This window comes from Emys orbicularis, chromosome 3 (assembly GCF_028017835.1).
Source record: "Emys orbicularis isolate rEmyOrb1 chromosome 3, rEmyOrb1.hap1, whole genome shotgun sequence".
Taxonomy (NCBI): domain Eukaryota; kingdom Metazoa; phylum Chordata; order Testudines; family Emydidae; genus Emys; species Emys orbicularis.
Window position 1 is genome coordinate 87,065,532 of NC_088685.1, and position 12,631 is coordinate 87,078,162.

Sequence of the window (12,631 nt, forward strand, 5' to 3'; positions counted from 1 at the left end):
GAGTGGCATGGGAGCTTGCAATTCTCTTAAGATTTCCTCTGTTCTTTGTACTGCATACATGCCTGGGTTACAAGGAAAAAACATTCACCATTTGGAGAAGATGCAAAAGCTGCATACAAAGCTAATATACACATATACTATGTCTACACTATAAAATTAGGTCGATTTTAAAGAAGTCAGTCGATCAGGGGCACCAGGACAGACATGGCTATCCTCCTCTTAGAACACCGAATGGGAGCCAGAGACTCCAGGTCATTCTCTTCTTTAAGTTTCGTCTGATGGAGATTCAGTCCTGCCTGGAATATCATACAAGCTGGAGCCTTCTGCCTCAGGCTGCTCTCCCAGCCAGCAGCAGCACGCGGTCGCGCCTACCCCTTGCTCCCATGGCTCATGAAGCCTGGACAGTAGTAAGGAGCAGTTCAACTATAGGCTGAGCGAGTGCAGAATGGTGGTAGAATGTGCCTTTGGACGTTTAAAAGCTCGCTGGCGCTGTTTGCTGACTAGGTCAGACCTCAGTGCAACCAACATTCCCATTGTTATTGCTGCTTGCTGTGTGCTCCATAATATCTGTCAGAGTAAGGGGGAGACATTTATGGCGGGGTGGAAGGTTGAGGCAAATCACCTGGTGTCCGATTTTGAGCAGCCAGACACCAGGGTGATTAGAAGAGCACAGCAAGGCGTGCTGCGCATCAGAGAGGCTTTGAAAATTAGTTTCATGACTGGCCAGGCTTCGGTGTGACAGTTGTGTGTGTTTCTCCTTGATGCAAACCCGCCCCCTTTGTTGATTTTAATTCCCTGTAAGCCAACCACCCTCCCCACTTCAAAATAAAGTAACTATTGTTTTGAAACCATGCATTCTTTCTTTATTAATTAAAAAAAAAAAAAGAGATAATGGACAAGGTAGCCCGGGTGGGGTGGGGGAGGAGGGAAGGACAAAGCCACATTGTTTATTGTAGCCACACTAAAAATCAAACTGTTTGAATGACAGCCTTCTGTTGCTTGGGCCATCCTCTGGAGTGGAGTGGCTGGGTGCCCAGAGCCTTCCCCCCATCCCCCACGTTCTTGGGCATCTGGGTAAGGAGGCTATGGAACATGGGGAGGAGGGTAGGTGGTTATACAGTGGATGCAGCAGGGGTCTGTGCTCTTGTTGGCTTTCCTGCAGCTCACTTAATTCTTTCATCATGTCCGTTTGCTCCCCCATTAGCCTCAGCATCGCGTCTTACCTCCGCTCTTCATGCTCACTTAATTCTTTCCTGGCCTCTGCACTGAATGCCTACATGCATTAAGCTGTGCCCTATCAGTGTGGGAGGACTGCATGACCTCAGAAAACATGTCATCGCGAGTGCGTTTTTTTCGCCTTCTAATCTGCGATAACCTCAGGGACTGAGATGATAGGGGGAGTGTAGAAACCTTCTACGATTCTGGGGGGACTGCATGGTCACCTGTGCTGCTGAGTTCGCTACGCTGACCAAACAGGAAATGAAATTCAAAAGTTCCCAGGGCTTTTCCTGTGTACCTGGCTAGTGCATTGGAGTTCAAAGTGATGTCCAGAGCGGACACAATAGAGCACTCGGATAGCTCCCGGAGGCCAATACCGTCGATTTGCATCCACCCTACCCCAAATTCAACCCAGCAAGGTCGACTTTAGCGCTGCTCTCTTTGCTGGGGAGGAGTACAGAAGTCGATTTTAAGAGCCTTTTAAGTCGACGGAACGGGATTGGTTGTGTGGATGCATTCATTTTAAAATCAACCTAACGCGTGAATGATTTGGTTTGAAATCTGAACCAGCTCTTTACTGCAATAAAGTCTGAATTTAAGATTAGTAGATAACTCTTGAGCAACAGAATGAGCTGCTTCTCTGTGATCAGTCTAAAAGAACACTGGAATTTACCAAGTCTGTGGTCAGTAACAGAAGTTCTGTGTTCATCTATCCCTAAAATGCTGAGAGTCCCAGTCCTGCAATATTTGCACTCAGATAACTCCTGCCAGAGTCAGGTAAGGGTAGCATGTACAAGAGGACTGCAGCACTGGAGTATGTATGGATATTTCAAAAAGTTGAATTGGACTAAACAGAGATTTGCCTAATAACTTCCCTGCCTCTTGAAATGGGGGTGAGTTGTCCAAGTAGCCACAAATTGTTGATACCTACCTATTAGTAGAGAAAAAGCAGCATGTTTTAAATAAAAAATGGGCAGGTGACAATGGGTGGAGTAAATGTTTGCATGTGATGAGACTAATGTCACCATAGAAACTTTAAATTCCTGTGAAGTTTATTATGGCTGATCTAGAAGGATAAAAATTCTCCCCAAACAATGTACTACATAATTTTATTGAGCTTCAGTTAAAAAAGTCTATTAATTATTTTTTTACTTTACACTAATCCCAAGATGCCTTGGCCTTAGTTATCCAGAAAGGATTTATGTATAATGAAAGACCTCTGTTGCAAATTGCTGTTCATGACTCACTACTCTTAGCTTGCTATTGGCTTGTCTTACAGAAACACAAGTCACTGATCGCCGAAAAATTCAATAGGAAACACACACTTCATGCATATGGGCAAGGTAACATTTACATAGCGGAAATGAAATGAGTACACTGGGACACCAAAACTGCCCATGAAAGGACACACAGATGTTGCACACATTTCCTCTTATGTTTCCTAGTTTGTCCAACACTTACTCCAAAGTCTTTTCCCATGGCCATGTCACATCTATAAATGTGTAACATCATGTATACATCATGTATAAATTGGTACGCCCTGATGGTCCAGCAGAGGCCAAACATTACAGAGGAGGCACTCACATTATAATGGGAGGATTGCAGATGGTTTTACAGCACTGGTGTGGTTAATGTGTGGACAAAACTTGACTTTTTAGCTCAAATGGAGTTGCTTGAAATTCCTCACTAGAAGCAGGGGCAACAATAACTTCTAAGGAAAAAGGAGGGATTTTTAAAGTTAAAAGAATGGAAGGAGGAGAACATTTTAAATGGCTAATTGAAAAATGTTTTGGAAAGTATGTTATGAAAATGTTTAATATTAACTTATTTGTACAGTCAAGGAAAACATTCCATTCACATTCAGTAGGAAAATGAAAAACTGAAAGTCAGTATATTTACTTTGAAGTACTCTTAATGAACAGCAGCTTGTTTGAGTCTTTATGCAACATACAATCCAGAGATGCAGGGCAGCATTAATCTCCTTAGACTGCCTTTCTAATACAGAGCTGTTGTAGCCGTGTTGGTCCAGGATATTATAGAGACAAGGTGAGTGAGGTAATATCTTTTATTGGACCAACTCACTCATCTCTCACCAACAGAAGTTGGTTCAATAAAAGATATTACCTCACACACCTTATCTGTCTAATACAGAAAAAGTTATGTACATTGAATTGGCTCATTTAAATATTCAGTAAATGGGAAATGGTAGAACACTGCAAAGCATATAATGGTTTTATTCTCACTGGACAAAATTCAATTCCCACCTTCAACAAACATACTGGCTTCATATGGGGAGTTATATAGAGGTCAGAGTGTGGAAAGTGGTACTTTGCTCACCATGTATGCAGAGACGCCTCCCCCCGACCAAATCCTATGTGATATGTATATGTGGCCAATGGATCCACATAACTACAGACTCAGTAGCCACGCTTCCATGCTTCCTCTACATGCTGAGCTATGCTCCCTGGCTGCCCTCCACTGGCACAGAAGAACTGCTCTGGTTCTCCTGTGCTGGTGCCTTTTCATGGCCCCTCCATCCAAGGGTGACTTTCACCCAATATACACAGAAGTAACAGAGTCCAATCTTCTGATTCGTTCAGGGTCTTATCATTCTAAATTACTACACTAACCAGATGATTATTCCCCAATAGGTTTAGATTCTAACAAGTTTCATGGGCTTTTCTTTGATATATATATTTTAGAATGTATAATTCTTCACAGCACAAATATCAAAGAAAGGCATTTCTCTGTTCAGATACTCTTTCACTAAAGCATAAGTCTAAAATAGGAACAATATGGCTAAGTGATAGGGGAAAAAATGCTCCGCTTTTTACTTTTAACTTCAAAATGGTTCTGTGAGGACATCTGAGCCAAAATAAAATACTAAAGGGAAAAAAAGTAAGAAAAAGGGACCTCATACTTTACAATGACAAACCTACATGTTATGTTACTGCTTGCTCTGAAAGTCCTGCAGGAGACCACCTCTGCAGCTAGGTTTGTCCATTTCTTAAAAAATAAAGACAAGCAGAACTAGCTGCAGGCATCAAGGCATATTAACATTTTAATTCATGCCAGTACATTCTCTGAGGGCAATATTCGTTTGAAAGTATACAGAGTCTGCACGTCAGGAACTTTGTGAAATGTACTTTGGCAAAAGTCACTGAAGACCAGAAGAACTCTAGTATCTTTACAATTCCCTAAAAGGAGATCAGGCAAGCCCAAGAAAACAGATTACTGCCAATTTCAAACCAGGATGTTTTTGTTACTGATGTCGCTAATAAAAATAAATGGCTTTGTGAACATATACAATCCTTTTACAATTTCTTCTGTTCTAATTATAGTTGTAAATGTTCTTGTGATCTTATAAATGGTGTTGTATTAAGGATTCACCATTCAAACTCAGATGATGGATAGGGCTGAGAAAACAAGTAGCCAAAGTCATCAGCTAGCCTCTATTAAGAGAGTCTAAAAGGAGACAGAGGGACAGAATATTAAATGCCTGGTTAGTGATTTAAAATCAAGGTGTTTGTTGCCAGTGAACTGAAAAAGCACCATAGAAAAGCACCTTCACGACAGAATGTAATACAACTTTTTAGAAAGAGGAGATATCTATTGAAAGAGGATTTTAGAAATGAAAGAGAATCCCTCAGGCTAACAGGGAGGAAGCTTTGGGAATTCTCTCTGCTTGTTATCCTTGCGTTATAATTGCAGCACTTTAATTCTCACCTTCTGGTGTCCAAATTCATTCAAGATGGTGCCAAGCTTTTTTGTATGGCTGCGTAGTTTATGAGCAGCAATTGCCGGATTGGGATCTCTCCAGTCAATGGACAGGCGATGGTTCCAGAGGTGTTGTCCCTCCTGAATATGAGCTGATTTGATACTAGGATCAAATCGATGCACCTCACATCCACTGTTGGCCATGCTGATCTCAAACTGGTTATCATCACTGCTCAGTCTACAAAAACAAACAAAATATTATTAATACTGCAAAAAGAAATTGTACCCAACCATAGATTGACCCCAGACTTTCATGGATACTCAAGGAGAGAGGATACTCCTACATATTGACTTTTGAAGCAAAGCAGAGGAACTACTTTTTAGATTGTAAACTTGCTGTATGAATGTACAGCACAATGGGGACCTGATTCTCACTGGATCACTAAAAATAAACAAATGGAACACTATATCTCCTGTTGGAGATTAGGAATCAACACCAATAACTTAACAGCAAAAGGAAATTTAAAGAAATATCTATCTTCCTCAGTGCAATATCCTAAGTGATCTTTAGGTTAATTTTTAGAGATTTTTTTTCTTTAAATTGCTATAACCCTATTTACACATCAAAAATATTTTAGGGTGATTGCATGAACTAAATTAATCAGAATAACTGAGTATAAATCAACATGTTGCACACGATTAGAGAAAAGAGTTCCCTCGGAGTCAAGAACCAAACCATTTTTTACCCAGGTGCACAACTTTAATAACATTCCCAGAGAGCTGATCTCCTTAGAACCTGTCTCCTTTTTTCCTTTCAGAGCAATGCAGAACATGACTTTGCATTTCAAGATAGTAAATTAAGTATTAAGACATCAGTTCTGTCATCAATTAAAACGTTTGGGAATATACACACATTCCTCCATTTTCAATCTGCCTTCTCCCCACAAGACCACAAAACATTCATTTAACCCCCCGTGCACACACTCTCACAGTCCACTCTGATAACTAAGGTGTTAATAGAATGACAAATAAGTTTTAAAATATGTGTAAAATTACTTTGTAAATTAGGCATATTTCCCACTGTTTCTAGAGTCTGCTGTTAGCTTCATGGATCCTTAATGGTGTTAGTTTAATTAATCCTTAAAGGGCTGCAAACACTAGCCACCATGGCCATCAGTAGGGATAGGACTCAAAATAACAAAAACAAAACAAAACACAACCCCATTACACTGGTGCTGTAGGGCTCTTGTTCCCCATGGGCTAGTCACTAGAGGGTGACATATTCACACACACACACTTAGAGACTGGCTGTTGCTAGCACCGCAAGATGCAGAAGAAAGGGAAGGAGGTGTACCCCCAGTCCCTCTATCACACAGAAAGCAGCCACAGTCGCAGTCCTTGCCCATGAGGAGTAAGGGGTCAGAGTGTGTGTGTGTATGTGTGGGGGGTATCACAGTGCTGCCATGCCATTAAAGAAGCCTGAGCTATACCTCTACCACATTCCACATCCAGTCACCCCAGGGCCAGTACTGGGTATACCTCAGCCAAAATTACATATGGCAGTGGAGCACTTCCACACCCCATGCCCTCCACTGCAGGCTGATGTAAAAGTCACATTAGGCACCTTATGTCACATACTTCTTATACCATCTTCTCCAAGCTAGACAAAGCTTGTCCCAGCATTTGAGATTCACAGTGGTTCAAATCCAGCAGAGTACAGTAAGACACCAATTTGTAATGAAGCCATAAGGTGCAACCAGAACACCCATGGCACTCGAACTAGAATCTGGGAGCTTTCGTTCCAGAAACTAGAGATTCTGACATTTGAACCAACAGAGAATTTCCATTAGCTCTTAGTAGTAGTAGGGCTTTTATCCTTTGTGGACCAACCACTACATGGCAACATGTTCACATATACATTTCGATACATACTCATTTATATAATGTAAATCTGGGATCACTCCCTTGACTTCAGTGACTATCCAATTGTAAAATGTTGGCCGTTACCCAGTATATTATAATACAGTACTAAACCAATACTACAGCAGAGATGCTACTATATTTGATAATTTGAAATGTGACCAACATCTTCTGTCAACAAGTTTGGAAGAAAGCTCACCTATTATAATGGAATTCCTATAAAACACTCTTCTCCTTTCAGAAAGTGCAACGGTCAAAGAGAGGGAACAAGGGTTATAAAATTACTTCTGCTTATTTATAAGGAGGATTCAGTTTTATGGGATTCCACTTCTGAGTAATTGTGTAGGAAGAGAAAACGGAGGCTTCCTTTCAAAATGTTTAATGCAATATTCTGAGGTTAGCAGAGTCAATGGGAAATATCTAGCTAAGATTCACATATGGTGTTGTTCAGTGGGATCATGGATGGAGGAAGGCCAGTGCAGTCACTTAGGAATAAGAAGTTAGATAATAGATGTGAAGATTACAATGAGCAAAAATTTAAATTATTCATAATTAGGGACTAATACTAGAGCTGATGAGCTCCTGATTGAGGAAGACATTTATCTCTGACAGTCTTTTTCAGTACTTTCAAATGGTACATTTCAGAGAGCCAGATGCACTACATCAGATGCAGGCAGTAACTGCACTGCCTTCAAAAGGATTTTTGCCTGTATAAGGACTGCAGGATGAGACCAAGAGCATGGAAAACAGAAAAAGTATATGTGGAAGACAGGAAATTAAAATGTCTTAGGCCATTTGGGACATCAACAACAAACACAAACTGAAAAAAATAAGGGGACATTCAAAAAACAGAGCTGCTTATCCTTCTGCAACATTCAAATGTGGCTGTGCTGAGGGTGAGGGTAAGTGATAATGCAGTAGGTGAAACAAAGTAAACAAAAGATGCTTCAGAAGACAGATCGTCTGTATAAGGAGCTTGAGTTAGAAAAAGAAAGAAGACCCCTTCATCCAACCGTGGATAGAAAACAGTTTCTGTCTCCAGTGACAGTAAAGTGAAATAAGCTATTGTCATTGAACTGTCTTTTATTTTACACTAAGTAAAGGTAGGGTGACTAGACAGCAAGGGTGAAAAATTGGGACGGGGGTTGGGGGTAATAGGAGCCTATATAAGAAAAAGACCCAAAAATCAGGACTGTCCCTATAAAATCGGGACATCTGGTCACCCTAAGTAAAGGTGACGACACAACACTGGTGTAATCAAGTTACACTGAAACTTCATGTACAGTGCACTGGCAGTGGAAGAGGCGGGTTTCAAAGTGGGGAGAAATCACACCCTGTGAATACCTTTTGTTCAAGGGGCTTCTACAGCTTTTGTAAAAGTGGGATAATCACTCTCTGGAGAGGGCAAACCAGGGATGAACTGGAACACATTGGGCATAGTGAGAGTGCAGTGCAGTATAGCTAGTCTCTACTTCTTGGGGTTCATAGAGGGCCATGAGAAACAGAACAGAAATTAGAGCTGATGGGTTGTTTTCTGACTTGCACTGGGAGCCAGGCAGGCCCCTGCACAGCCCCAGAATACAGAGAACACACAGGTGGCATAAAGCCACCTTTGCCACACACCCCATTTCCAAGTGCACATTCCTGGCCTGCTCATGTATTACAGGTCTCAAAGGGACAACGACAGAGAGGAGCAGCTGTGAAAAACTTGCAGTTTTAAGGTCCTATCTTCCCCTTCTGTGGGATTTTCCATAGAAGGAGATAACCTAGGCCTACAGATGGGGGGTGGGCAGGATGGCAATTTCCAGACCTGCCTTGTGTGTGACACATTTTGCATTGATTTTAAGGTAGTTTTTACATTATCTAACTCTTATACTGTAAGTTTTAACACAGTGTTTCAAAGAGACACTTAAAACCTCAACTGGTAAATTTTTGAAATCCCATATTATCCCAGTTTGAATGCCCGCATATTGTGTTTGTAACAGAGTTAGTTTAATATAAACAGATTTAGCATTGATAATGCTACAGCTCACTAATACATATTACAATTCTATATCATTCTGGGAAATCCTGTCCCCAAAGCAAAAAAGGCAGCATGCATGCTAGTAGTCAAAATAGTTAAAATTAATATCAAAGGGCCTCCAGAGGTTTTAGGCATGGCTCACTCACCGTGACATACAACATTTCTCCCCTTTTGGCATAGCCCGCACATATGCAGAATATTTTGTTCAATTGTTAAAGATTACAGATTTAATGCAGGGTTGTCCCTTTTACACTCAAACTGAACTTCTGCATTTTTGTGACATCCTCTCCCACCGTGGAAGATGCTGTTCATTTGAAGCAGCTGTTTTTCATTTGCTCTTTATAAAACGGATTAGAGGAGAAGAACATTTAAAGGAGATTTTTGTCTTACTCAGAACAAAATTACTTTTCTGCCAGTCATAAACCAAAGAACAGAAGAATTAAGTGGTAGCGAGTCTGAAAGACTATAAATAGAGTCTGAGGGAATTAAAGACTGCTTCTCCGTAACCCAAAGTACTTCCTTTTTTTAAAAAAAGAAAAACCTGCTTTATGGGATGTATTTTGCTTGGGTGTATGATTATATATATACATGCATCTTATGAGGCTAGCCTTGCAAAAAATCTGCCTGGTGAAGGTGAAAAACTCAGACATACCCAAACTTCGTTTTGGTATTAAAATTACATAATGTTTGTTCGAAATATGCTGTGTAAATACTTCAGAAAATAAGAAGAAAACAGTAGGGAGGAGAGGCTCTCTCTGGGTAAAAACTCAGAACTCACCTGTACTTTTCCCCAATAAGAAAACTTTCTCACCCAACTATTTTTGGTCAGACTCTTACTTCCTCAGATCCAAAGCCTACTGAAGTCAATAGAAAGACTTCCTTTGACTTTGATGGGCTTTTGACTAGTCCTTTTACTCTCGTCCCTGTCATAATCACTGATACACAAACACATTTCTCAGTTATTCCAATCTTGAAGGAAATGGATTCATTTCTTTTTGCTCATTATTAAATCCACACTACCAAAAATCATAGAAATAAATTGTGATGGCTCAGGGCAATGGGAGATGGATTCTCTCACTACGTCACTGCTTTGAAACTGGCCTTGGAGTAGGACAGTGTAAACAAAGTTTAATTAAATGACAGTTGTTTGGTGAACTACATGAACTTCAATCTCAACATTTTGTGAACACTAAACTGTCTAAAACATTTTACAAGAAGGCCACAATTGTGTTTATTATTTATCACCTCAGCACAAGTGCTCTGTCACTCCTGATCACATAGCATGCTTTCTCACACTGGAAAATCTGATTCTTGGCTGCAGAGGGGTGAAAGATGTTTTACAAATAATTCCTTTGAAGTAACTGGTAATTATACAATACATTCCTGCTTAGAGAAGGAAACTTTTGCTTCTCAGTTCACCTCATTAACTTCCATCTTCCTTTAATGGAACCATCACTCTTAAATTATTAGTTCTTTACTTTCCATCATATGCATCATTGTTATGTTGAATATGAGAAAGAAAAGGGAAGGACCTCACAGAAAGAAAGGTTTTTTCTAAAAATCACATTCCACAACAGGGACCAATACTTGTCAACAAGTACTAAAGGCAACTGAAGAAAACTCAAATTTTTGTTAGATAATACGGTTACACTTTGCTTTAAGAAAGGGCCTTTTCATGCTAAAATGCATTCATGTTAAAATGCTTTGCTGTTCCTCCAAAAGGAGTACTTACCCAAGTGAATAGAGACGGCATTGCTTGCTTTTGATTCGATGAACTAAACTGAACCTGTCATCAAGACAGATTGACCATGGCTTCTTTATGGTTTTAGAGTTATCTGTCAGGCTGTTCATATTCATATGTTCACATGAAATCTGTTGAAATCAGAAGAGATTTTGTTTTAACGTGCAGAACACTAATCTTTTTAAATTACTCTTGGTTTACTTTGTGGGGGGAAAGGTGGAGGGGAGGAAAATTTAAAATGGTTTAATTATAATCTGAGTTACAATCAGGTCCCTAGCTATATTGATTGTTTTTTCCTTGTTTGTTTCTTTTGTTGGGTGAAGAATGTCATGGATCAGAAAAATCCCTCCCAACACCAATACAAATATTAAAGGCAAATAACTGAGCTTCAGCATTATATACTGAATCCATTTCCCTAAAAACAATTCACTTGAGCATAAAAGTCAATTTATTTTTTCTTTCAAACACTGGACTGAGTTCTGCATTTTGTATCGTTTTGGAAAAAATCTCATAACACTTGATTATCTAGACCAGAAGTTCTCAACCTTTTTCTTTCTGAGCCCCCCCCCCCACCCCACCCCCACATGCTATAAAAACTCCACGGCCCATCTGTGCCACAACAACTGCTTTTCTGCATATAAAAGCCAGGGTCAGCGTTAGGAGGTAGCAAGCTGGGCAATTGCCTGGGGCCCCATGCCACAGGGGCCCCTGCAAAGCTACATTGCTCAGGCTTCAGCTTCAGCCCCGGGTGGTGGGGCTCAGGGCCCTGGGCTTCAGTCCCATGCAGTGGAGCTTCAGCATTCTACCCTGGGCCCCAGCAAGTCTAATGCGAGCCCTGCTTGGAGGCGCCACTGAAACCTGCTCAGGATCCCCAGGGGGCCCTGGACCCATGCCTGAGAACCACTGATCTAGACTACAGGTCTGTGATTCACTGTTATTATTTATGCAGTGCCATAAGTTTGCTAGGCAATTTACAGGCAAACATAAAGTTGATGTCTTCTGTTTTGTCCAGGTAGAGTCTCAGACAGCTCACTCTCATCCAATTCCCAATCTCGACCAACACTAGAAAGCACAGACACTGACCTATCTGGAACTGATGAGACAGAACAACTAAATAACGGAGCTCAAATGAAAGTTACAATTCAGGCTGAGCTCTAGCAGTCACTATCCATATCTCTGTTTAAAAATAAACAAAACACTCACTTTTAATGAGGCTTAATCTTTAAAATACCATTATCTGGAAAATTACCATTTGGCGGGTTGCATGCTGCATTTTTTCCCTCTTTAGCTCATAATACCTATGGTAAATTCATGAAAACTTGAATAGTTTTTCTTCATGCTGTCCCCAAGATTCACTAAGTCGTAAACAAGAATTTAGGCTTCTCTTCTCTCCACCTCTTCCATTCAGTCATATAAAAATTAGCAAATAAATGGCATTGCAATAGCAAGCACAAAATATATTGGAGCTCCTTTTAAAATATATATAAAAAAATCTGTACTCCACAGGAAATCAATTCGCAGCAAAATAAATAGTTAATTGATTCATGATACTCAAGCAATTACAATGCTCAGAATTTGGAAAGCTTTTAACAGCTCTTGGCAGCATGGGCAAGAGGAGAGGACACTAGACAGGGAGCCAGGAGCCCTGGGTTGCATTCCCAGTTCAGCCACTGGCCTGTTGTATAACCTTGAGCAACTCACTTCACCTCTCTGGGCCTGTTTCCCCTCTCCTCCACCACCCTTGTCTGTATTATCTAATTAGATTGTAAGCTCTTCAGGTAGGGACTGGCTCTTACAATGTGTTTATACAGAGCCTAGCACAATGGGCTCCAATCTTGGTTGAGGCCCCTAGGTGTTATTTTAATACAAATAATAATGAATGAAACATATTAAGGTTCTCGTGATAATCTAATCTTAGTATTTAAAGTGCCTTCCCAGGTCCACACCTTGCTGAGTCCAAGGGATTATGATATTTTCTCAATTTGGCAGCACCGGTCTTTCATTTCACTGAA

The 12,631-nt window shown here is 40.5% G+C and overlaps 1 protein-coding gene across 1 annotated transcript in view; it reads right to left on the bottom strand.

Moving 5' to 3' along the window:
- The window catches only part of METTL24 (methyltransferase like 24), an 84,319-nt gene that overhangs the window by 32,707 nt on the left and 38,981 nt on the right, over positions 1-12,631 (bottom strand). Inside the window, exons 3-4 of the mRNA XM_065402233.1 lie at positions 10,611-10,750; positions 4,945-5,173 (exon numbers count right to left, since the gene is read on the bottom strand). Of these exons, the coding sequence (XP_065258305.1) occupies positions 4,945-5,173; positions 10,611-10,750 (369 nt within the window). The remainder of the gene's footprint in view (positions 1-4,944; positions 5,174-10,610; positions 10,751-12,631) is intronic.